The sequence below is a fragment of the Bos indicus genome, chromosome 3 (genome assembly GCF_029378745.1).
Source record: "Bos indicus isolate NIAB-ARS_2022 breed Sahiwal x Tharparkar chromosome 3, NIAB-ARS_B.indTharparkar_mat_pri_1.0, whole genome shotgun sequence".
Lineage (NCBI taxonomy): Eukaryota > Metazoa > Chordata > Mammalia > Artiodactyla > Bovidae > Bos > Bos indicus.
Window position 1 is genome coordinate 23,393,242 of NC_091762.1, and position 27,691 is coordinate 23,420,932.

General features: G+C 41.6%; 1 protein-coding gene across 7 annotated transcripts in view; it reads right to left on the reverse strand.

The window, feature by feature from the left end:
* Nucleotides 1–27,691, reverse strand: part of PDE4DIP (phosphodiesterase 4D interacting protein) — a 238,564-nt gene that overhangs the window by 187,148 nt on the left and 23,725 nt on the right. The window contains exon 1 of one of the 7 annotated variants that reach the window (XM_070785808.1): nucleotides 16,866–17,144. The exons of the other annotated variants lie outside the window; for them this stretch is intronic. Within the exon in view, the coding sequence (XP_070641909.1) occupies nucleotides 16,866–16,885 (20 nt within the window). The 5' untranslated portion in view covers nucleotides 16,886–17,144. Of the gene's footprint in view, nucleotides 1–16,865; nucleotides 17,145–27,691 lie in introns of those variants that run through there. 7 annotated transcript variants of the gene reach the window in all.

Genomic DNA, 27,691 nt, shown 5'->3' on the forward strand with positions numbered 1-27,691 from the left:
TGTTCATTGGAAGGACTGATGTTGAAGCTGAAACTCCAATACTTTGGCCACCTGATGTGAAGAACTGACTCATTTGAAAGGACCCTGATGCTGGGAAAGATTGAAGGCAGGAGGAGAAGGGGACAACAGAGGATGAGATGGTTGGATGGCATCACCCGCTTAATAGACATGAGTTTTGGTACACTCTGGGAGTTGGTGATGGACAGGGAGGCCTGGCGTACTGCGGTTCATGGGGTTGCAAGAGTCGGACACGACTGAGCGACTGAACTGAACTGAACTGAATTGCTTTATTATATTGTGTTGGTTTCTGCCATATTTCCACATGAATCAGCCATGGGTGTACACATGTCCCCTCCCTCCTGAACCTCCTTCCCACCCCGTCCCACCCTTCTAGGTTGTCACAGACATCTGCTACATGCTGATACTCTGATGCTGTCAGACTGTGCTCTGGTGACTTCTTCCAGTAGTTTTCTAAGTGTGCTAGTCTCAATTATATCAGGAATATCCACAACACTCAATTTTGTGTTCCTTAAAAATGGCTATTCCAAGATGTGAGCCACTGGTCCACTAGTCTGGTCTCTTGTAACATTGTGGAGGGGTACAAACTTGGATTCTTCCTCAGCAAAGGGTAACACCATGGCAGAGTCTTCAGAGAAATATTCTCTATAAGGCAGCCACAGACCGTCCTTTGCAAATTGCATATATATTTGGTGTTAATGCCTTGTATTTTGGTCTGTTTAATTTATGGACTGAGGAAAGCAGTAAACTGTGTTAATGGACCATATTATTCACGAGCAATGGCAAGGTGGTAATCATGTAACTTCACCATTAAAAGTAAGTTTCCAACAAGTCTTTGAACAGTGTGAAATATTAATATCCCAAACCAAAACCACCCCAACTATATCTGTTGTCTGTCTAGACCTCACTGCTTTCTTCTTCTATTAAGACAATTAACCTAGGGCTATTTCTTCCCATGAAAAGTGAAAGTGTTAGTTGCTCTTTGTGACCCCATGGACTGTAGCCTGCCAGGCTCCTCTGTCTATGGAATTCTCTAGGCAAGAATACAGAAGTGGTTTGTCGTTTCATTCTCCAGGGGATCTTCCTGACCCAGGTATCAAACCGGGGTCTCCCACACTGCAGGCAGATTGTTTACCATCTGAGCCACCAGGGTAGCCCATTTCTTCCCATAAGAGTATCCAAACTGCCACAGAGGTGGTTATTTTTTCAGGTTTCTTCCCCAAGGCTATCACATACACTCAGCCACATGGTCTGGTCCCCTTGCTTTGTCACGCATCACCACCCTTCCTTAACATCTCTAAGCTGAGGGACAAAGACCTTCTCCCAAAGGCATTTCCTGTCTTTCAAACTTCTTCTTATACGGCTTTCTTATCATAATGGAAAATTCAGGAGGAGGAAAAGCAATCAGCCATACCAGTATTTAGAGCAAAAAACTGGGCCTTGGTTGCTATTTTTAGAGTTTTTCATTCCTTTTCATAAACATTTACTGAGAAGTTACTTGTATAACAAGCACCAAAAATATCATGATGAAAATGAAATGCCCTGAAATCAAGGTGCTCAGAGCTGTCTACTAGGGGTGGCAGACAGGATTCAAAGAGATACTTATTACAACAATGAGATTTATAACAGAGATTTCAGAACATAAATGAAATAGTAATTAATTTTGTTCTGATGGGGAGAGGGGGTCTAGGAAATGTACAGAAAGCCGAGAAGACTGAATTTGGGCCTTGAAGGATGGGTATGAATATGTAAGGAAACATGACAAAGACTGCAAGGTAGGAAACTGAAGAGGGTGTGCAGGGCTTTAATTCTGCTCCCCTCAACCTGAGTCAACATCAACTGCTCCTTAGGCCCCTTCCAAGTTCCTTTTAACTTTCCCCTCCTCAAGCCTTCCCCCCTCAAACTCTAACCTTCAGGAGGGAGTATTAGGGTTGTCTAAGGAAAAACTGTTTCATTTGTGCTCCCCTCCTCCAACACCACAGCTTCATCTAACTACTTAGACTCCCCAAAGATCATATAAAATAGGTCAGCAAGAAAGGACTAGGACTAACATTTACATTGTAGTCAAAATGCCTACAGTTACAGACTACAGACTACCAGAGAATCTGGAAGAGTGAAGAGGCTGAAGGTTTAAGATGGTAGAAAATATGAGTGAATATCTTCCTTTTTTTTTTCTTTACTATTTTTATCCTAGAATGTTAATTCTTCTTTAAAATATTAATAAACATATTCTGATTTATTTACACTGCTCTTCTACTAAGGCCCTTGATAAAAGATGAACTATGTAAGGAATTGGGCTCAGTGTGATCATCTCAAACAGTGGAGGGTATATCGTATGACAGGAAGACTGTGCAAGTTTGCTGTTTAAGCTCAGTTCAGTCGCTCAGTCGTGTCTGACTCTTTGCAACCCCGTGAACTGCAGCCCGCCAGGCCTCCCTGTCCATCACCAACTCCCAGAGTTCACTGTTTATTGGGGTCCAAACACATATCCTGTTCTAATTCCACATTTTTTAAAGTTCATCTGTCATGAACTTAGAGATTCTGATTCAAATAAATGTTTCTAATGTTTAAACATCTCTTTTTCATATTTTAAACTTATATCCACATTCAACCCTTGCAGATATAAAATGTCCAGAAGGACAAGGAGAACTGTGGCTTGCTTTCTTGGCATGTGGAATCTTAGTTCCCTGACCAGGGATCTCATCAGAGGCCCCTGAATTGCAGTGTGGAGTCTTAATCACTGGACAGCCAGGGAAGACCCTAGCCCTGAGGATTTTTAAATGGTAGGGCTTCACAAGTGGTGCCAACTTGGAAACAAAGACATCCATAGGTAATAGTCTCCAGACTGCCTGTGTGTAACTTTATAGTTCAACATGTTTTATTACACTGGAATTTTCTTCAACACTAATCTTGAATTAAATGATCATTATTTTTATTGTGAGCAACCACCACCACCCACCACCAGTGAAGCCACCGCCATTTATTGATTGACTGATTCTTTCCAGAAATTATCTCATTCAATTCTCCCATAATCCAGTAGGTCCTGCTACCCGTATTTTACAGGTAAGGAAACAAGAGGCCTGGAAGGAGGATGTAATTTGCCCAAGATCATCCAGCTAGTTGATGGTAACACTGAACTTAAAATCTATATCTGACTCCAACCTTCACATGTCCAATATATCCTGTTTCTACTCACACATTTACCAGGAGTCTCCTTTGTACCTGCCCTGATTCCAGACAAATGACCCCTGAGACAGTGAGATGTGAGGAAGGGTGGGCAGTGCTGCTGTGGGAAGGAGAAGTGAGTTAGACTCAAATCCTGACACATATTTGTTTTTTGGGACACCAACTCATTCCCAATACGCACATGGTTCACAATGGAGTGTTTGCGTCCTGGTATATCAGATGCCATGTGACAAGTGATTAAAATCCTAAAAAGGAAGTGGCAAGTGTGACTTTTTACATAGGCTCTATCCTGAAAAGTGAGTCATCCACTATTTTATACTTCCCTATCTCTACCCACAGTCCTCCAAATGGTCATGACTCCCCTGAATCCTTTTCTGTGACAACAGTTGGCATTGTCCCTAAAAGACAAAGGGAATAAACTGACAGGCAGAAGATGTGATGGAAACAGATACAGTCGAAACTGGGAAGGCCATTAGGGAACAAGCTCTGAGATGTCTCAGATCTTTTTTCCTCTTGCCAAGAGAGACACTGAGTATATCTTCTCTGCCCCAAATATTGCCAATATCCCCTCTTTGGCATCAGAATTGCAAAAACACACATTCAAATGCAAATGGGGTAGCAGTCACAGATGCAGAGCACAGGAGCACTGTGTAATAAATACAGTGAGATTATCATTTTTTTCTCATCTCAAGGCCTATCATTATAACCTCGGCAAGCTGGAAAGCTTAATTGGCAAAGCCCCTCAGAACACAGAGAGCATCACTTGTGAATCTCCCTCTGCATGCTGACTAAGTGTGAGCTGACTTGGCATTGACACAGTAACATCCACTTTTCTCCAGTACAGGCTGCAATTACACCCTTCACTCAACAGAATCTATTCACTGAGAGTGGCTGTGGCCCAAGGGAACTCTGGGAGACCGTTTTCTGAAGTGCTAAGTCCTCAATCACTACCAGGAGCTACAAGCATCACTATGCACCAGCAACAACTTTGAGTATTATGAGCTAGTTTGCTTCTGCACTGAATCTTTATGCTAAAAGGAACTTACATTTTTCATGCTGCTATTCCTCAAGGTTCAGAGAAACCTCTTAATACTGTGAAAAGGTATTAATAAAGGGTAGTTCAAATAATTATCTCACTTTGCCTTATGAAGTTTTTAGACATGCAGATGTCTAATAAATTCTCCTCCCTGAATCAGCCAAGACACTGATATCACTCTTTCAAAAGAGATGTGAAAATGATCTGTTCTGAGTTCAGCCATATCACTCAGGGATAGCATATGGTCTCTCTACCCTCTTCTAAAACTTAGCTTGGCTTTTTATCCTTGGTCCTGGCAAAGCAGTTTTCATTAACAACCTCTATTCACAGGACACTGGGGAATGCGGAGCCTGAGGCCCTCACCAAACATGAAGAGATAGATTTTTTTTTTTTCTGTTTTCACCTACCTTTTTATTCACATAACCTTTTACCTTTTCCTTCCTTGATAATGTCTGTTTTTAGTGATTTTTAAAGAATTAGGTGTTCTTTCCAGAAATTTTGGAAGGGACAAAAATGCATAGGAAAAAATTTAAAAATGCTACCACTTAAAAGCAACATTGATAAAGATTTTTATGTATTTGTTTTTAGCTGTTCTTCAGTTTATATGCCTATGTGAATTTCACAAAATAGAAATAATACTGAACATGTAATTTTGCACCTTGATTTTATTTGTTTCATTAAGCTTCCCTGGTGGCTCAGATGATAAAGAATCTGCCTACCATGTGAGAGACCTGGGTCCAATCCTTGAGTTGGGAAGATCTCCTGGATCTGGAAATGGCTACCCACTCCAGTATTCTTGCCTGGAGAATTCCCAAGACAGAGGAGCCTGGTGAGCTACAGTCCATGGGTAGCAAAGAGTCAGACACAACTGAGCAACTAACACACATTGAAATCAGAGGTTTTGAGGACTGCATTTTTAGGGGAAAAGGAAGCATCAGGGGAGGAGGCTGGTGAGAGGAGGAGAAGAATGTCACATTAACCTGCCCAAAATTAGAAAGAATGAATCTAGAGTCTTCCTTCTCAGTATGGCTTTCTAAAGTACTAAAACAAAGCTGACAGAATCCCAGAGGATAATAAAATTAACTGAGGTATGAGATTCTAAAGCGGTGCTGAGAATGATTCAAATGATTCAAATAGCTGACTCTGAGGTCTTGGCTCAGTAGGGAGATGAATGAAGAGCAGATGAAGAGCAGAAGGAGCGAAGGACCTGGAGTAAGTGATAAGGTAAACTGAATATTCAGAAAGGATGAGGAGATGGAGGACTTGACCCTGTGGTCAGGGAATACACTTTCAGAGTTCAGGACCCTAAGGATAGAGAATTTGGAGTGAGGATGAGCTACAGTGTGTACTCATATGTGCTCATAGTGTCCTGAAGTGAATTAGAGTTAAGAAACTAGGAGATCAAGTTACAACAGTAATATATATGCCTGCTTCGTGACCTGTCTAGAGTGCCAGCACCTTGAAGGCAGGGTTTTTATATCATTCACTATCATGTATCCAGCATTTAAGAAGTCTAGATCATAACAGGAATCAGATGCATATATTTCTTAAACAATGAATAAATAGCATTTGAATGAATAATGGCATCCAGACTTGATAACCTGCTGTGTTCATTCTACATTAATGGTTAGTAGACACCTTGGAGAAGGAAATGGCAACCTACTCCAGTATTCTTGCCTGGAGAATCCCAGGGACGGGGGAGCCTGGTGGGCTGCCGTCTCTGGGGTCGCACAGAGTCGGACACGACTGAAGCGACTTAGCAGCAGCAGCAGCAGACACCTACCAAAAAGATACTCACATGAGCCTTGCAGGGAATGTTCTCTAGAAAGTTCTTAACTGAGGATCTGCTATGTGTTAGAAGTATTGTAAGATACTGAAGATTTAGAGACAAAAGACAGTCCTTTCTTCCAATAAACTCATAGAGTATGTAAACCAATTTGCCACATGCAATAATAAAGAAGGCATAGTGTGCTCTGGCTACAGAGAACACCCAGAACTAGGTTCCAAAAATAATCCCCAAAGGAGGTAATGCTGAAGATAACCTCAAGGGATAAATAAAGATATCCTAGCAAAGGCAAGGCCAGGTTTGTGGGTGGGAACAACTGGTATATTAAGGCCCACTCATAATAATTTTAGCTCAGGATGAGTAGAGAGACACCAGCTCCCTAGGTCTGCTGGCAATGATGCTGCCCCAAGGCACCAATCATCTGGAAATCTATAAGTAACGCACAGAAGAACCTTTTCTAAAACTAACTCAGTTTCAAACTTTACATGTTGTCACTTGGTAGAATAAATGTAAATTTCTTCCTGCTATAAAAACTTATATTGACTTAGCTTTAAAGCAGCACGTAAGAGGTATTAACAATAATCCCATAACCAAATACAGTATCTATTTTTTCTCTCCTTGCAACAGACATCCTAATACGTATGCATAATTTTGATGTAATTTATACCCACTTTTACTTTATTATACTAAAATTTTGTTTATTACCATTTCAGGAAACACTTCAAGATGGTAACAGAGATTAATAGTGACAGGGAAACAGTTTACTCTAGAGAGGGATACAAGTTGGGAACACTGCTACTGATTCACCTGGGATTATCCTAGAGTATGCCACTTTATGTCAGTGTGTCTCCACTTTCCCTTCTGAATACAGAAACTCAGATCTTGAAAAAGATATTTAAACTGAATGAAATAATCTTCATATTAACATGAGTAATATGAGCTTAAACCCCAAGAAGTTTGCAATGCATTTCCAAGAACTAGAAGTGTTTGACATATTCTAGTCTAATAACATTTGATTATTCTACTTCTAAGCATCTGTCATTCAAAAATAATCTGATGGAAGGAAATGCTTTAAGCACCTAGTTGTTTATCAAGTATTATTTATAATAGTTAAAAACTGGACATCTAAAGGACTCAGTATAGGGTAATGATTAAATAAAATATTATTAATATAATACAACATGACAGGCTATTCCACATTATGAATAATAGTATTCCATATTATGAAATGGAAAATAAATATATTCTTGAATGAAGTGCTAGAGATTACTCAATTTAATTTTCTTTGTCAGTCAATGCATTCTCTATGTCAGCAGTTATTTCTTCTTTACACCCCTTCTACTTTGGCCAGGATAAATAAATACTCTTGGCCAGGAGCAGGTTACCTTTTCTCTAACTGACCCTAGAGAAGCAAAGGAAGAAATAAGTTTTTGCAGAATAGAATAAGCAGAAAAGGACTAGAGATAATGACACAAATTAAGAGAAAGTTTATTAGACACTATTAAATTGCTATGAAAATACAAGTTGTTCTTATTGTTAAAATAGTCTGTGACTAGTAAAATGCCTCAGCCATGAGAAAAAAAGGAAAATTCAGATCATGCTTGTCTTGATGATCACAGAACTCAGAAGATGTCCTGAGACAGAAGAAAACAAGTGCTCAGTGCTTCTGAATGTTTTAAAATAGAATTGGATAGAGCTACCTTGGGTCACCATGACATCTCCTTTTATTCTGGACTTTCTTCTAACTTTAAACACCATTTGAATTTTTGCCAGAGACAACTTGTGGAATGTTCTGAGCCCAGTTTGGAATTTTATTTATAGAATAAAACTTCAATTTCACTGCCCATTTCAATAAGAGCAGGGTCCCAGTGTAACCACTGAATGGACGGATACTCCATATAGCCTTGGATGAACCACCCCTGAGCTGCCCAGAGTGGAGAGGGCACTGTGATGAGGGTCAGCCAACTTTTCCTTTCAGATGCAGAAACAATCACTTCCCAGTTTTCTGATATATTTTTTTAAATTTCTTAATTTGGCCATGCCGGGTTTTAGTTGCAGCACCTTTGATCTTCATTGTGGCGTACAGGATTTTTAGTTGTAGCTCTTGAAAACTCAGTTGCAGCATGTGGGATCTAGTTCACCGACCAGGGATTGAACCCAGGCCACCTGCACTGGGAGTGCAGAGCCTTAGCCACTGGATCAGCAGGGAAGATCTTCTTCTGGTATTTTAAATCCAGCCTTAGCCTATAAGCTACAAGAAGAAGGAGGGAGTCTAATATGCGGGAAATAAGAAAGTGGGGATGAAAGCACTGATAAATTTCTCAAGCCCAAATCCAAATATGGTCTATTTAAAAGCAGATCAGAGTTGCAAAGGCAGAGATTTTCCTTCCCCAAATGCAGAAAATTAATTGCTAGAAGTACAGTATGTTAATTAGGAAATCCAACATCCAAAAATGTTTCAATTATAGAATTATGGAAAGGAGTATTTTCCTAATAAAAAGTGTTACATGCAAAGCAGCAGCACCACTACAAGCGAAGGTACCAGAACCAACCAGAGCTTCATGCTCCAGGGCTTACTTAACCTTTCTAGCTTCAGCTGCCACATCCATAAAATGGGGCGAATGCCATCTCTGGTTATAACTGCATTAGCAAATAGGACTCTCTGTTAACTCACCACAAATTCAAGATAAATAAATGTTCCTGTTTCCTTTAGGCTGAGAGTAAATACTGATAAGAATAATTGCAAATAAGCTTTCAATGGGTAGCTTTTAAATGCAATATAACTATAATAAATGGGCATGTTATCTTACTTGAAGGCTACACTTTAATCGTGTGGGGGGGGAGAAGTAAAATAAAAAACTTAAAAAATTTTGAGACTGAATTCCTACTGAATTTCTTGGATATTACTTCCCTTCTTTAAATGTTCACAGCCACAACGGGCAAAAACAATTAATGCTTGCATTTTATTAAATTAAATTACAGGGTAATAGAAAACAAACCAAAACAGATGAATTACTTTGCTAATTTCCTTTCCTAACCTTCAATCTTAAGTGAAGAGAAAATTGCTCAGCCGTGTCCGACTCTTTGCGACCCCATGGACTATAGCTTACCAGGCTCCTCTGTCCATGGGATTCTCCAGACAAGAATACTGGAGTGGATTGCCATGTCCTCCTCCAGGGGAACTTCCTGACCCAGGGATGGAACCTATATCTTTTGCATCTCCTGCACTGGCAGGCGGGTTCTTTACCACTAGCGCCACCTGGGAAATCTTAAAGGTGGCCCCTAAATAGTTCAAGTTCTCTTTTTCTTGAGTTATTTGTTCAGGGAAGTTGATTAAGGTTCATACATGATTTGCCTTTTATTTAGCTTTCCCATATGTTAGAAACAAGAACATTTCCATGTAAAGGGGGAGGAAAATTAGTAATGCTCTTTCCAGCATTTAACAGTGTGGCAGGCTGAATAATGACTCAAGGAAGTCCGCATTCCTAATCTCTGGAACCTGTGAATATACCACTTTCGTGGCAAAGGGCACTTTCAGATGTGATTAACGATTTTGAGATGATAAGACTATCCCAGAGTACCCCCACTGCATCTAATGTAATCACAAGGGTCCTTGTGAGAGATATATAGGAGAGTCATAATGAAAGGAGGTGGGATGAAGAAAGGCTGGAGTGATGCCTTTGCTGGGAAGGGACCATGAACCAAGCCATGTGGACAGCCTCTTTAGGCTGGAAAAAGGCAAGGAATGGATTCTTCCCAAGAGCTTCAAGGAGAAACACAGACCTGCTGACCCCTTGATTTTAGCCCAGAAGACCAATTTTCAGACTTCTGACCTCCAGAACTGCAAAATAATAAATTGGTGCTGTTCTAAGCCACTAAATTTGCGGTAATTTGTCACTGCAGCAAAAGGAAACTACTATAAACAGGGATTCACACCCCACTGCTCTAGGGAGATGCTATTCCAGACTGTTGTTTAGTTGCTAAGTCGTGCCCTCCTCTTTTGTGACCCCATGAACTGTAGTCCACCAGGCTCCTCTGTCCATGAGATTTCCCAGGCAAGAATCCCAGAGTGGGTTGCCATTTCCTCTTTTAGGAGATCTTCCCAACTCAGGGATCAAACCCACACCACCTGTATGGCAGGCAGATTCTTAACACCTGAGCCACCAGGGAAGCCTGCTAGTCCAGACAGGTGAATGCTAAACATTTAGACAGGTTTCCTAGGTGGTCATGTAGTAAAGAATCCTTCTGCCAAGCAGGAGATGTGGGCTTGATCCCTCGGTTAGGGTTTGATCCCTGGATTGGGAAGATCCCCTGGAGGAGGAAGTGGCAACCTACTCCAGTATTCTTGCCTGGAGAATCTCATGGACAGAAGAACCTGGTGGGCGACAGTTCTTAGGGTTGAAGAGAGTCAGACACGACTGAATGACTGAGCATGCATGCATAAACATTTAGAGCAGTAGAAGTGGTTTGCCTGATGGATTCTAGATCAATGAAGTGAGCAAAACTACCTTTATCATCACCTCCTCATCATCCCCATGAGTGTATGGCTCTGACAACCCTTTCCTGATTCATGGATATTAATTTGGTTAGGGACCAAAAAACCATTTTTTTTTGTTTTTGGCCACAGTCTGGGGGATCTTCCCTGACCAAGGAATTAAACGCACACCCCCTTCAGTGGAGACATGGAGTCTTACCCACTGGACCACCAGGGAAGACCCAAACCAGCATTTTGTAAAGCCAGTGTATTCACTGGAAATTTGCTGTTTCAGAACCAAACATGCTCTTTCCCAGTGATTTAACCAAAGAGTCTGGCAGCAGTCAGGCAACATTCCTGGGGGAAAAATTACTCCCACTGACTTGCACAGGGTAGATGACATACAGCTGGGAGTAGGGGATATTTAAGAACTCAAATACTCAGCACCCTGTTCTTTATGGGTAGACTGAGCAAGATAAAGAATATGGAGGCTTATGTGAAGAATCCCTCTGTGAGGAGAATTTCCAGAAATTTCAAGAATGAAATTTGGGAACAGAATCATAGTCTTAAACTTATACATAAGCTTAATCATAGTCAGGGTAAGTAAGCAGCTTCAGAAGCAACTCAGAAACCAAGTCACCTACAAGACTCAATCAAATGAAGCAACTAAGAGAACAGACTTTGGAATTAGATAGTTCCAGGCTGATGGTCAACACCGAAATCAGATTGATTATATTCTTTGCAGCCAAAGATGGAGAAGCTCCATACAGTCAGCAAAAACAAGACCAAGAGCTGACTGTGGCTCAGATCATGAACTCCTTATTGCCAAATTCAGACTTAAATTGAAGAAAGTAGGGAAAACCACTAGACCATTCAGGTATGACCTAAATCAAATCCCTTACGATTAGTGGAAGTGAGAAATAGATTTAAGGGCCTAGATCTGATAGACAGAGTGCCTGATGAACTATGGAATGAGGTTCCTGACATTGTACAGCAGACAGGGATCAAGACCATCCCCGTGGAAAAGAAATGCAGGGAAGCAAAATGGCTGTCTGGGGAGGCCTTACAAATAGCTGTGAAAAGAAGAGAAGTGAAAAGCAAAGGAGAAAAGGAAAGATATAAGCTCAGTTCTGAATGCAGAGTTCCAAAGAATAGCAAGAAGAGATAAGAAAGCCTTCAGCGATCAATGCAAAGAAATAGAGGAAAACAACAGAATGGGAAAGACTAGAGATCTCTTCAAGAAAATTAGAGATACCAAGGGAACATTTCATGCAAAGATGGGCTCGATAAAGGACAGAAATGGTATGGACCTAACAGAAGCAGAAGATATTAAGAAGAGATGGCAAGAATACACAGAAGAACTGTACAAAAAATATCTTCATGACCCAGATAATCACGATGGTGTGATCACTCACCTAGAGCCAGACATCCTGGAATGTGAAGTCAAGTGGGCCTTAGAAAGCATCACTACAAACAAAGCTAGTGGAGGTGATGGAATTCCAGTTGAGCTACTTCAAATCCTGAAAGATGATGCTGTGAAAGTGCTGCACTCAATATGCCAGCAAATTTGGAAAACTCAGCAGTGGCCACAGGACTGGAAAAGGTCAGTTTTCATTCCAATCCCAAAGAAAGGCAATGCCAAAGAATGCTCAAACTACTGCACAATTGCACTCATCTCACACGCTAGTAAAGTAATGCTCAAAATTCTCCAAGCCAGGCTTCAGCAATATGTGAACCGTGAACTTCCTGATGTTCAAGCTGGTTTTAGAAAAGGCAGAGGAACCAGAGATCAAATTGCCAACATCCGCTGGATCATGGAAAAAGCAAGAGAGTTCCAGAAAAACATCTATTTCTGCTTTATTGACTATGCCAAAGCCTTTGACTGTGTGGATCACAATAAACTGTGGAAAATTCTGAAAGAGATGGGAATACCAGACCACCTGGCCTGCCTCTTGAGAAATTTGTATGCAAGTCAGGAAGCCAACAGTTAGAACTGGACATGGAACAACAGACTGGTTCCAAATAGGAAAAGGAGTACATCAAGGACGTATATTGTCACCCTGCTTATTTAACTTCTATGCAGAGTACATCATGAGAAACGCTGGACTGGAAGAAACACAAGCTGGAATCAAGATTGCTGGGAGAAATATCAATAACCTCAGATATGCAGATGACACCACCCTTATGGCAGAAAGTGAAGAGGAACTCAAAAGCCTCTTGATGAAAGTGAAAGTGGAGAGTGAAAAAGTTGGCTTAAAGCTCAACATTCAGAAAATGAAGATCATGGCATCCGGTCCCACCACTTCATGGGAAATAGATGGGGAAACAGTGGAAACAGTGTCAGACTTTATTTTTGGGGGCTCCAAAATCACTGCAGATGGTGACTTCAGCCATGAAATTAAAATACGCTTACTCCTTGGATGGAAAGTTATGACCAACCTAGATAGCATATTCAAAAGCAGAGACATTACTTTGCCAACAAAGGTCCATCTAGTCAAGGCTATGGTTTTTCCTGTGGTCACGTATGGATGTGAGAGTTGGACTGTGAAGAAAGCTGAGCACCGAAGAATTGATGCTTTTGAACTGTGGTGTTGGAGAAGACTCTTGAGAGTCCCTGGGACTTCAAGGAGATCCAACCAGTCCATTCTGAATGAGATCAGCCCTGGGATTTCTTTGGAAGGAATGATGCTAAAACTGAAACTCCAGTACTTTGGCCACCTGATGCGAAGAGTTGACTCATTGGAAAAGACTCTAATGCTGGGAGGGATTGGGGGCAGGAGGAGAAGGGGACGACAGAGGATGAGATGGCTGGATGGCATCACTGACTCGATGGATGTGAGTCTGGATGAACTCCCGGAGTTGGTGATGGACAGGGAGGCCTGGCGTGCTGTGATTCATGGGGTCGCAAAGACTCGGACACGACTGAGTGACTGAACTGAGGTAATATTTCTTCCTCAGCTGTGTGTGGCCAAGATTTTAATCTAAAGTTCAATTTTCTTGTCTTGAAAATGACTATATTAACATTTACTTAAGAGACTTCCCTGGTGGTCCAGTGGTTAAGAATCCACCCTCCAGTGCAGGGGATGTGGGTTCAATCTCTGGGTGGGGAACTAAGATCCCACATGCCATGTGGCAACTAAGCCCATGTGCTCTGGAGCCCCCACACCACAACAAGAGAGCTGGCGTGCCACAACAAAGACCCAGTGCAACCTAAATTTTAAATAATAAATAAAAAACAACATTTACTTTAGACCTCACAGGGGTACAGCGATTAGGTGAAATAAAGTTCACAAAAGGATTAACACAGAAGCTAACAAATGCAAGCTTGATACAAATGGTAGCTTTATAGTTAATTTTTATTCTTTGAACCCCCAAGTAGAACCCCTCAGGTAGTAAAGAATACACCTGCCAATACAGGAGACCCAGGTCCGATCCCTGGCTTGGGAAGATCCCCTGGAGGAGGAAATGGCAACCTACTCCAGTATTCTTGCCTGGAGAATCCCATCGACAGAGAAGCCTGGTGGGTTACAGTCCATGGGGGTCACAAGAGTCAGGCAAGACTTAGCAACGAAACTACCACCACCACCACCATCACTGTGCTCCAAGAGCAGCCAATGCATATGTCTGCTTTAGCCTCTTCTAGAATTATAGACAACAAAGTCAAAACCTCAAAGGCAGAAACCGTCTTTCATCCGTTTGTTTACTCTCAGCATTCAGCACAGTGTGCCTTGCCTGTATTGGCTCACATTTAAAATGTTTATGAACTGATCTTAGCTGCCAGTTAGGAAGTATCTGAGACATCAGTTACGATATATGATTACAGGATTTTTCCATCTGTGACCCATTAGGTGGTGAAATAAACTGAGTCACACAAGCATTTTTTTTAAAGTAAAGGAATAGGTTGGGAAAGATCGGAGTACAGACCACACAGTAAGGATAAGGATTGTTACATGAAACATTTGATTCAGTTATATATTGTGTGTATTTGGTTGCAGAGTAAATACATTTCTTATTGAGGGTAGAAATAGAAAAGAAGTGTGAACATAATGACTCTTCTACTTCACCAACGCTTGGTGTTTTCTCTTTCATTTCAGCGATTGTGATAGGCGCATAGTGGTATGGCATTGTGGTTCCAATATGCATTTCTCTAACGACTAGTGGCGTGGAGCTCCTTTACACTGTATCTCATATCTTTGAATATCCTCTTTATAATCACTTTAGAAAATTGTTCAGAAGTATCTACAAAAGCTGAACATGCATTTCCTATTACCTAGCAATTCCATATATTTACTCAACAGAAATGTGTACTTATGTTCACCAAAAGACAGATACAGGAATCTTTGTAGGAACACTATATTCATAATAGCCCCAAATGCTCATTAATAACAGAATGGACAAATACATTTGATATATCAACACATAATAGAATCCTACATAGAAGCAAAAGTGAATGAACTACAACTACACACAATGCAGAAGAACTGTACAACATAAGATTGAGTCAAAGAAGCCAGATACAAAAGGGTACACAGTGGATAATTTCACTTACATGAAGTTCAAAAGCAGGCAAAACTTATCTATGGTGTTAAAAGTTAGGATAATGGTTATCCTGGGGGTCACAAGGGCTTCAGGGGTGCTGGTTATATTCCCTTTCTTGATCTTAGTGCTTGTTACATGGGTATACTCAGTTCATTAAATTGACTCATAAAAATCATAAACATATGATTTGTGATTTTTCTGACATTTCTGAATTTGTCTGAAATGACTACATGGAAAAAGTTCAAAAAAAATAATAAATAATACTTTTTTTTTAAGTGAGAAAAATACTGATAGAGGCAAGAATCCCTAATACATTCACCCTCATTATCATCAAGTGGTCACCAAGTCTGTGCTTGAATAATTCCAGGGTTAGAAACCTATTTATGTCCAGGAAGGTCACTTGTTAAAAAACCTTTCCTTTGCACCAAGCTATAACTTGCATCCTCACAACTTGCTCCCATTGGTTGTTCTGTTCTAAGAGATTCCAAATCGGCCTAATCCCTCTACCACCAATTGCTCCTCAAATATTTTAAGGGAGCAATACAGCGTTTCCACCATCCTTCCACAGAAAAACAAAAATGAAGTCTTTGTCTCCAGACCTCATCTCTGATCCTTGAATGAGCCCCATTTGAAAGTATATTGAAAATTTTAAATATAGCCAGCAGCCCTGAAGCTCTCACCCCAAGTCTTTACTCCCCCAGACTAAAGAGCCCCAGGTCTTTGGTCACCCCTCAAGTGTGGTTCTCAGCCCCCTGAAGACTCCTGATTGCACTGCCGTTATCCAGTGATGCTCAAAATGGAACTCTGGCCTCTAGGAGAGGCCTGTGAAGAGCAGAAAAGAGAAAAAAGTAAATCTGGATAGTGTACTTCTCAACACACTCTCACCTTCAATGTGTCCTTTCTTCAAAGCTCACGTTATACAGTTCTCCCATGTTGAACAACCGGCTAAAATCTCCCAGGTCTATTTCACAAGTACTGTTAAGCACCATATTTACCTTCTGTGTTAGTACAATTTGCCCTCTATTAGAACTCAATAACACACATCTGAGTTCCACTCCAATTCTCCAAAGCTAAATCTTGGAGATGACAACCTATCTGTTATGGAAACATCTCTGAATACAGCCTTTCCATCACTCTTCCCCTGAAAAACAAAAATGAACTCTTTGTCTCAAGAGTGAGCTGCATTTGAAAGTATATTGGGGGGAAGCAGTGGGGCATGGGGGAAACACAATTCCACAGTGTATCTCCAATTTCTGACCTAAAAGCAACTGTCACCCTGACCTCGACAAAGCCTAAGCAATAACCGGAACCCTGGTCTCCTCCTTTTCTCCCACAGAGTCAGCTTCAACTGGAGACTCTGGAAATGAGCTCTGGTGTGAGACTAGTAGAGGGTGAAGTTGAGAAGGAAAACGTGGCAGGCTGAGAAGCAATCTGATATTTTTCAAGGTATCTGAAATCAAAGGTATCTCTAAAGACAGACCTGAGGGAATTCCCTCTGATCTGTGGATCAATTAAAAGACAGAGAAACCCTTCCACAAAAACTTCCAGCAGCCTCACTGGTTATTTTTAACATTGAAACTAAGTGGAAGGGAGATTCCTTAAGCAGCGAGACACCAGAGAACAGATGGACAGATGTGCAGGAGACTAGAAGAAGTGGGCTGGGAATTAGGGAGGAGGAGGCGATGAAAAGAGAAGCCTTCAAAGGCCCCTAGTGGTGAGGGGCGACCTCTCCAAAAGGGTAATGGGGCCGGGGTGGGGGGCGGGGGGGGGCGGGGGTGGAAAGACACCAAAGCCAGAGAGCGGCGGGAAAGACGCAGCTCACCTACCGTGTCCACGCCTGCTCCATTTTCCAGGCGCTGTCCTTACTCGCGGGGCGCTCCTCACCCGGGAGTGGAAGCAGCCTGGGAAAATGAGAAGCCTGGCCCTCGAATCTCCAGCGCAAAGAACCTTGTCTTCCCCAGCTCCCTCTTTCTGTGTCGGCGAAGAGAGAGCTCTGCTCCGTGCTTCTTCAGAAAACCCGATTTGACGTGGCCAAACCTCTAGCTAACCGTGCTACGGCACAAGGGAGGGACTGTTCTCAGTAGGAAGCCGACAGGAGCCGAGTGGCGCCCAGAGCTGTTTGGGGAGCTGGGGCCAGGGGCAGCGCGGCGGTGCGCGCACACACTCCAGGCTGAGACACCACTGGCTGGCACGAGTTGCTCGACACCAGCTGAGCTGTCAACCGCGAGGGGAGGCGGGGCTCCCCGCAGCCAGTGTGCTGGGGCCCAGTCGGCCCCAGGTTACACGCCGCGGCCTGAACACACCCTTCCGTCTTCCCTGCCTGGATGATGCTGGCAGAAGAGCAGAGGGCTTAGAGGACTCCGCACCAAGCCCTCTGTCCCTTCCCTGAACCACCGAGGGGCTCTGGAAAAAAACAACCAACTGATGGGAAAATCTGGAGAGGAAGTCCTCTTGGGTGCCTGCATTACCCCACCCACAGGTAACCCCCCAGCCAGAGCTGGAGTCTAGGAACGTTTTAGGTGCAATCTGAAAGCAAATGCAGCCCTTACAGGGTTATAAGACATGATGCTATTTTCCCAGAGATCTCATATGTCAGTGTCACCATTAATGTGGGGACCAGGAACTTTACTCGGGAAAGGAGGCATTCTTACAAAACCTTACAGCCTTATTAGCTGCCTCCATCTCAGACATCTTGATATTATGGTATTCTATCTCCCTGGGTTTCAATTTCCCAAGCACAAAGGCTACTGGGCTTTGTTAGCTTCAAGAGGGCAGTGGGTCCCTGAACTTCCCGGAAAAGCTTCAAGACAGTGGCCGTTCATGCGTGCTTAGTCACTCAAACGTGTCTGACTTTTTGCGACCCCATGGACTGCAGCCTGCCGGGCTCCTCTGTCAACGGGATTCTCCAGGCAAGAATACTGGAGTGGGTTGCCATGCCCTCCTCCAGGGGATCTTCCCAAGCCAGGGATCAAACCCAGGTATCGCGCATTGCAGACGGATTCCTTGCTGTCTGAGCCACCAGGCAAGCCCAAGACAGTGGCCATCAGAACCCAAACCTTCCCTCTAACTGTTCTAAAATCATAGAAAAAGGCTCTTTGGTGATCCTGATGCCTGAGACCCTGTATCATCTATTTAAGTAACAGAGTTTTGACATATCAGACATACTATAATTAAAGTGCGTACAGCCCCGAAGCTCCTTTTTAGCTCTAAAATAAAACCTTTTTATTAAGCGACATAATCACTGTCATTAGCATTACCACTGACCTTTTTTTAATTTGCAGAAAGCTTTATAGTGCCCACATGTGGCAAGGTTGACTTAGTTATATTCATTTCACAGATGATAAATTTGAGACCAAAGAGGCTCAAGGTCTCTGGTAAGGCTCTGATACAGGCTGTCTTCTATATGGTGCGGCCCCTGAGACATGTCCACTGAAGAAAAGACCAACAAACCTTCTCTAGAACAAATTAATCCTCTCAGGTATCCTAAGAGTTTAACTTAGGAAGCATGAGTATTGGTGAGACTGAGTATTGGGGAGATTCTGGGGAGCCTGTGTTCTTGGGGCAAACCATCATTCCTGCTCCCACCTCATCAGTTAATTCTCCTAATTATCAGTACAGACTAAGGGTTGGGAGGGCAGGGTAACATCTGAGATTTCAGAAGAAATATCTGAAAGACCTGCCCACCAACCTCAACATAGCTTGTACCTCAGACCATGCTGGGATTTCTTTGGAAGGAATGATGCTAAAGCTGAAACACCAGTACTTTGGCCACCTCATGCGAAGAGTTGACTCATTGGAAAAGACTCTGATGCTGGGAGGGATTGGGGACAGGAGGAGAAGGGGACGACAGAGGATGAGATGGCTGGATGGCATCACCGACTCGATGGACGTGAGTCTGAGTGAACTCCGGGAGTTGGTGATGGACAGGGAGGCCTGGCGTGCTACGATTCATGGGGTCGCAAAGAGTCAGACACGACTGAGTGACTGAACTGAACTGAAGACCATGCTGCTCCTGAGCTTAGAGTGTTTCCAGGAAATGTTTTAAGGTCCAGTTTGACCTGAGACAAGGCTCACCAGGTCACCTCTCTCAAAAAGAATCCCCTGATGCTTCTGAAGGCAAAGAAGAAAAAAAGAAAAAAAGGTGGGCAGGGAGAGCTAGAGTTCCATCTTCCATACCGAAGTTGGTGCTTTATTTAGTTTTGTCTCAAACCAAATTATGGGCTACTGAGTTTGGAGAGGAATTGTGTCTACAGCCAGACATGTGCTATATTCAAGAAATTATAGCATTAGCTAGATAAACTGTGGGTGTCACAGACGCAAGGCTAGAAAATATGCTCAGTCATTTTAAAATTTTTATTTTTTTTAATTTATTTATTTTTCATTAGAGGATGGGCTTCCCCAGAAGCTCAGGTGGTAAAGAATCTGCCTGCAATGGGGGAGACCTGGGTTCAATCCCTGGGTTGGGAAGATCCTCTGGAGGAGGGCAATATTCTTGCCTGGAGAATCCCCATGGACAGAGGAGCCTGGCGGGTTACAGTCTATGGGATCACAAAGAGTCGGACACAACTGAGTGACTAAACAATTGGAGGATAATTGCTTTACAATATTATGTTGATTTCTGCCATATGTCAACATGAATCAGTCATAGGTATATATGCTCATTTTTAAAATAACTTTTACAAAGGTCATAAAACATTCATTGTAAAAGAATTGAAAAATACAGTAAAGTATATAGAAATTAAATCATCTATCATACCAAGAGATAATCAATGTTAAAGTTTGTTTAACTTTTTTCCAATCTTTTAAAAATATGTCATCTAATGCAAATGTTGACTCTCCTACACTTACAAGAGTATATTGTTGAAAAAAGAAATTTCTTTTTTTTAATTAAATTTACTGTTAAAAGAACTAACTTTTTATTTTATTTTTTCCTCTCACTTTATTTATTTTTATTTTAATTGAATGATAATTGCTTTACAATGTTGCATTGATTTCTGTCATACTACAACATGAATCAGCCATAAGTATTGTCGTAAGTTTTAAAAGAAAATATTCAACCATATATCCACTTCTCCAGCACAACTGTTTAAATTTCTCCATATTTCCTATAATTATTATCCATATACTCAATATTACATAACCATTTGTATAGTTACAATTATGTACAGCTTAGCTATATCCCCCCTTTTCTCATTTATTAGATATTTGTCCATATTGTTACAGAATATTCATATTTATTATTCTAATGATTATATAATATCAATATAACTATAGTTTGCTTAATAATATTCTATTACTGCATAGTTATGTTATTTATAATATTAGACTCTTATTAACAATGCCTTAATGAACTTTTCCTACTTCATTATTTTATTCTTTTGAATTACTTCCTTAGTATAACTTTTTAAGGTAAAGAAATTGTATACTAAAAGAACCTTCTAATTTTATCATATTGCACAGTTTAAAGAGCACTAGGATTTATCATTTTAATTTTTTTCCTTATCTAATAGATAAGTAATAACTAGGAGCTTCCCTGATAGCTCGGTAAAGAATCCGCCTGCATTGCAGGAGATCCTGGTTCAATTCCTGGGACTGGAAGATCTGCTAGAGAAGGGATAGGCTACCCATTCCAGTATTATTGGGCTTCCCTTGTGGCTCAGCTGGTAAAGAATCCACCTGCAATGCAGGAGACCTGTGTTCAATCCCTGGGTTGGGAAGATCCCCTGGAGAAGGGAAAGACTACCCACTCCAGTATTCTGGCCTGGAGAATTATAGTCCACTGTATAGTCCATGGGGTCACAAAGAGTTGGACTTGACAGAGCGACTTTCACTTTCAAGTAATAACTTAATAGTTATAAGACCTTTTAGATATCTATCTGTATTTATATAGTATATAACTAATATCATCTCATTTTACCTTATATTTCTTAGAATACTAGCAAGTTCCTATTTCATATGTTTACTTGCAAACCATTATCTGTAGTAGCTAGTCATGAAATCCTGCTGTGTTGATCACTGTATTAGTCATCTTTGTGCTGAAACAATGCTGCTTAACAAAGAGCTCCCAAATCTCAGCATTGTACAACAAACATCCAATTTCACTCAAGGATCTGTGGTTCAGGTATGGGCTGGTTGGGCATGGATTCAACTCTGCTCCATGTAGCTCTCATTCCAGGATGCCTACTGAAGAAGCAGTGGCTACCTGGGGAATATTCTTCTAATGGTAGCATACAGGAGGGTTAAGAGAGTTGGCAGAGACTGTGATGTCTCTTAAAGTCTCTGCTCAGAACAAATACATTGTCCCTTCTGCCATATTTAATTCTCCAAGGTAAGTCACATGGCCAAGTCCAGAGTCATGATGCAGGAAATTGCACTCTGCCCACAGAGTACAGAAGGGGTGAGTATTCTGAAACAAGAATACAATCTACCAGTTACTGTCAATTTCCACTGTTGTACTGATCTTTGGAGAACAATGCTCATCAAGATGAAACTTTTATCAGCTGGGGTCTCTGAATGACTCTAATGTCCAGTGTTCCTGCTGGGCCAAACTGAACATGTGGAATGAGCAAGAGATACACTTTTGCTGTATTAAGTTACTGAGAGTTTGAGATTGTTTTTTTAATCAATTATTTATTTATTTGGTTGCCCCAGGTCTTAGTTGCAGCACATGGGCTCCCTAGGCTTCATGGGCTTCAGCAGTTGCAGCACGGGCTTAGTTGCTCCCCAGGATGTGGAATTTTAGTTCCCTGACCAAGAATGGAACCTGCATCCCCTGTATTGCAAGGAAGATTCTTAACCACCAGATCTCTAAGGACATTCTAGGGGTTATTTATTACTACAGAATAACATGGCCTATCCTGACAGCTTTTTTTAAGAATTTCATTTATTTTTTAATTCATTATAAGATAGGCAGAAGACTATAGATTCCATGGATCATTATAGTAGAAAGTCACATATCTTCCTCCCTGCATATCTCTCTCATTTTTCTAGATTAGAACTCAATCTGGATAGATAATGATGATAAATTAAACCAGTTACATTATTCTTTCCTGAGTACACTGCTTCTGAACTGGTCAACTGATGGTGCTTCAGGAAACATTTGAATTGATGATAAGGGACAAAAAATAGGAAAGTGTCTGTCTTCACGTGTGTGTACTCAGCTGTGTCTGACTCTTTGCGACCCCATGGACTGTAACCTACCAGGCTCCTCTGTCCATGGAATTTTCCAGGCAGGAATACTGGATTGGGTTGCTATTTCCTACTTCAGGGGATCTTCCAAACCCAGGGATCAAAACCAAGTCTCCTGTGGTTTCTGCACTGCAGGCGGATTCTTTACCCACTGAGCCTGTCTTCATCATCAGTTCCAAATACTCCAATGGTATGTTTACCTTCCATTTATTTAGTTTTTTTATTTCCTTTCCCTTCCTTCTCCCCACCTTGATGGATTGCTTCATGAACTATAAGGCAATAAAATAACCATGTCTAATATGTTTTTTGCCATATTCTCTTCTAAAGGTATAATATGTACTGACTCCTTTCATCCCCACAATAATGTAATGAGGTAAGCTCTAGTTATTTGTTTTGTAAGTAATTAATATAGGACACAGGGAGGTAAATATTGTCTCAGTATATAAAGCTAAGATTTGAAACCAGTTTAGCTCCAAAGCATCATGCTTAGCCTCTCACCATGTACGCTGTTTCCCTAATTTTGACCCCTAACATTCACTGAGACTTAGATAGGAGGACGATACGTCTGCCACACCTGTCACTTCACTGACCACTGCAGTTGACTCAGCTGATGTAGTTAATAAATAGACGTCTCCTTTGTCCCTCACAGCTCCATGTCCACCTCTCTAACCTTGGATTTAAGATGTCCAAAAGGGAAGGGATATATGTATGTATATGGCTGATTCATTTTGCTGTACAGTAGAAACTCACACAACTATAGTTATAAAGAAATTATGCTGCTGCTGCTAAGTTGCTTCAGTCGTGTCCAACTCTGTGTGACCCCATAGACAGCAGCCCACCAGGTTCCTCTGTCCACAGGATTCTCCAGGAAAGAATACTGGAGTGGGTTGCCATTTCCTTCTCCAATGCATGCATGCAGGCTAAGTCGCTTCAGTCATGTCTGACTCTGTGTGACCCCAAGGACAGCAGCCCACCAGCCTCCTCTGTCCACGGGATTCTCCAGGCAAGAATACTGGAGTGGGTTGCCATTTCCTTCTCCAAAGCAACTATACTCCAATAAAATTAATTAAAAAAAAAATGTCCTTCTCAGAAAGCAATCATTCTGCAGGCAAGGATAGAGTGTCTGTGGCAAAGACCACCACAAATTCTTTCCTTCTTCTTCCATTGAGAGATGGAATCTAATTCTTCTTGCCTTTTTTTTTTAATCTTAGATCTAACTGACTATAGAATATAATATAAAAGATGTTCTAGGCCTTCTGGGGCTAATTCAAAAAAAGCCTTGCAGTTTCATATTAGACTTTGAAGGCACTTACTTTTGAAGCCCTGAGCTGCCATATAAGAAACTCCCATGCTAGAGAAACCATGTGGAGAAGGCCCAAGACTATGTGAAGAGACAAAGAGAGGGGCCTAGTTGAGCCCACCATCTAGAACCATCAAGGTATCTGGCATGTGAGCAAAGCAGTCTGGGACCTTCCAGATCAGTTCAGCCACCAGCTGGAATAATCAAGCAACTCCAGCTGTGGTTATACAGAATAGATTTACCCTGCTGAGTCATGCTAGAATTGATGATCCCTGAAACCATGAGATGGGGCTTCCCTGGTGGCACTAGTGGTAAAGAACTCAACTGCCAGTGCAAGAGACATAGGAAAGAGGGTTCGATCCCTGGGTCAGGAAGATCCCCTGGAGTAGGAAAAGGCAACCCACTCTAATATTCTTGCCTGGAGAATCTCATGGACAGAGGAGCCTGGCGGGCTACAGTCCATAGAGTCACAGAGCTGGACATAATTGAAGCGACTCAACATGCACACACGCAAAACCCTGAGACATAATAAAGTGTTTTTTGTTGAGCCATAGGTTTTGGAATAGTTTCCTAAGTAGCATTAGATAGTGGTACCATATTTGGTACCTTTAAGTGGGGCATAGCTATGCTGCTGCTGCTGCTAAGTCACTTTAGTCATGTCCAACTCTGTGTGACCCCACAGATGGCAGCCCACCATGCTCCTCTGTCCCTGGGATTCTCCAGGCAAGAACACTGGAGTGGGGTGCCATTTCCTTCTCCCAGGTATAACTGTAACAAAAACTTAAAACCAGTGGCAGTATATTTGGGACTTGGATGCCACAGAAGCTGTAAAGACCTATTATGAAGCTGGAAGGACACTGAGGAGACTGCTGAAGAGTCTGTGAAGGACAGTGAAGAAAATACTATTGGAGACTGAAAAAAAAAAAAATAACCTATGTTATGTACTGGCAGAAATTTAGCAACACCATTACCCATGGGAATGTGCAAAACAGAAAATGTTACCTAATGAATGGGAAGATCTGGCAGAGGAAATTTTTAGGCAGAATTGAAAACATACTAACTGGTTGCCTTTAATCACATATGATAAAATATGGATAGAAAAGATGGGCTAAAAAAAAAAGAAGAACCATTCAGTTTTTAAGCAGAATTTAGAAGAAATATAGTCAGGGTTTGCTAGTCAAAAGTCAAACTGCTCTCCTCTTCATTTTCTCCAGACAGCAAAAGCTTTCAAAACAGGAAGCAGTTTCAGGGCAAAAGAACAAACAAAAAATCAAATCCAGGATTTAAGTATTAGACACACGACATAGTTAAGACCTCAAGAAGATTTAAGATAGTGCCTCATACACCATTTCAGTCAACAAAAAGACCTGTATGAAGCTTAAGCATGTGTCTTTCCACTAGACAAAAGAGCTTCTAAAATATTTAGGGCCCATTATCCTATAGCACATTATCCTATAGTGATATTGTACAGGAGGCAGTGATCAAGACCATCCCCAAGAAAAAGAAATGCAAAAAGGCAAAACGATTGTCTGAGGAGGCCTTCCAAGTAACTGGGAAAAGAAGAGAAGTGAAAGGCAAAGGAGGAAAGGAAAGATATACCCATCTGAATGCAGGGTTCCAAAGAATAGCAAGGAGAGATAAGAAAGCCTTTTTCAGTGATCAGTGCAAAGAAATAGAGGAAAACAATAGAATGGGAAAGACTAGAGATCTCTTCAAGAAAATTAGAGATACCAAGGGAACATTTCATGCAAAGATGGGAACAATAAAGGACAGAAATGGTATGGAACTAACCATAGAAGCAGAAGATATTAAGAAGAGTGGCAAGAATACACAGAAGAATTATACAAAAAGATTTTAGTGATCAAGGTAACCACCATGGTGTGATCACTCACCTAGAGCCAGACATCCTGGAATGTGAAGTCAAATGCGCCTTAGGAAGCATCACTGCAAACCAAGCTAGTGGAGGTGATGGGAATTCTAGTTGAGCTATTTCAGATCCTAAAAGTAGATGCTTTAAAGTGCTACACTCAGTATGCCAGCAGATCTGGAAAACTCAGCAGTGGCCACAGGACTGGAAAAGGACAGTTTTCACTCCAATTCCAAAGAAAGGCAATGCCAAAGAATGTTCAAACTACTGCACAATTGCATTCATCTCACATGCTAGCAAAGTAATGCTCAGAATTCTCCAAGCAAGATTTCAGCAGTATGTGAACCGAGAACCTCCAGATGTTCAAGCTAGATTTAGAAAAGGCAGAGGAACCAGAGATCAAATTGCCAACAAGTGCTGGATCACAGAAAAAGCAAGAGAATTCCAGAAAAACATTTACTTCTGCTTTATTGACTATGCCAAAGCCTTTGACTGTGTGGATCACAACAAACTGGAAAATTCTTCAAGAGATGGAAATGCCAAACCACTTTACTTGCCTCCTGAGAAATTTGTATGCAGGTCAAAAAGCAACAGTTAGAACCAGACATGGAACAATGGACCATGTCCCAAATTGGGAAAGGAGTACATCAAGACTGTATATTGTCACCCTGCTTATTTAACTTATATGCGTCATGTGAAATGCCAGGCTGGATGAACCACAAGCTGGAATCAAGACTGCTGGGAGAAATATCAATAATCTCGGATATGCAGATGATACCACTCTTATGGCAGAAAGTGAAAAGAAACTAAAGAGTCTCTTGATAAAAGTGAAAGAGGAGAGTGAAAAAGCTGGCTTAAAACTCAACATTCAAAAAACGAAGATCATGGCATCCCGTCCCATCACTTCATGGTAAATAGATGGGGAAATAATGAAAACAGTGATAGACTTTATTTTCTTAGGCTCCAAAATCACTGCAGATGGTGACTGCAGCCATGAAATTAAAAGATGCTTGTTTCTTGGAAGAAAAGCTATGACAAACCTAGATAGCATATTAAAAAGTAGAGACATTACTCTGCCAACAAAAGTCTGTCTAGTCAAAGCTATGGTTTTTCCAGTAGTCATGTATGGATGTGAGAGTTGGACCATAAAGAAAGCTGAGTGCCGAAGAATTAATGCTTTTGAACTGTGGTGTTGGAGAGGACTCTTGAGAGTCCCCTGGACTGCAAGGAGATCATACCAGTCATCCTAAAGGAAATCATTCCTGAATATTCATTGGCAGGACTGATGCTGAAGCTGAAACTCCAATTCTTTGGCCACCTGACATGAAGAAGTGGCTCATTAGAAAAGACCCTGATGCTGAGAAAGACTGAAGGCAAGAGAAGGGGACAACAGAGAATGAGATGGTTGGATGGCATCACAGACTCAGAGGACATGAGTTTGAGCAAGCTCCGGGAGTTAGTGATGGACAGGAAAGCCTGCCGTGCGGCAGTCCATGTGGTCTCAAAGAGTCAGACCCGACTGAGCAACTGAACTGATACTGATACTGATCCTATAGCAGCCGCTCAGGCAGCCCAAGGAAGAGAAGACTGTTTCAGAATAAAAAGCAGTGTGTCTTTTGTCTAGAATAGTTCATTTTAAATTAGTAGAAAAGATGACCTCAAAGTTTTTAAGCCAACTGTATCAGCATGTACTGAAAGGGATTAAGACAATACAGCAGGAAAAGATACCTCTGGACCTTCAACTGGCTGCTGAGAGGAAGCAGGCTAAGTTACCCAACTGCATAAAATGGGCCAGAGTGGACATCCTTGTCTTGTTCCTGATCTCAGAGGAAATGCTTTTAGCTTTTCACCACTGAGTATGATGTTAGCTCTAAGTGTGTCATATATGGCCTTTATCATGTTGAGGTGTGTTCCCTGTAGGGAGAAGGAAATGGCAACCCACTCCAGTATTCTTGCCTGGAGAATCCTGTGGACAGAGGAGCCTGGAGGGCTGCTGTCCATAGGGTCGCACAGAGTTGGACACGACTGAAGTGACTTAGCATGCATGCATGCATTGGAGAAGGAAATGGCAACCCACTCCAGTATTCTTGCCTGGAGAATCCCAGCTACAGAGGAGCCTGGTAGGCTGCCATCTATGGGGTCGCACAGCATCGGACACGACTGAAGCAACTTAGCAGCAGCAGCAGCACGTTCCCTCTATGCTTACTTTCTGGAGCATTTTTATAAAAATGGGAAAAGAATCTGAAAATGAATAGATACAGGAATACATATAACTGAATCACCTTGTGGAACACCTA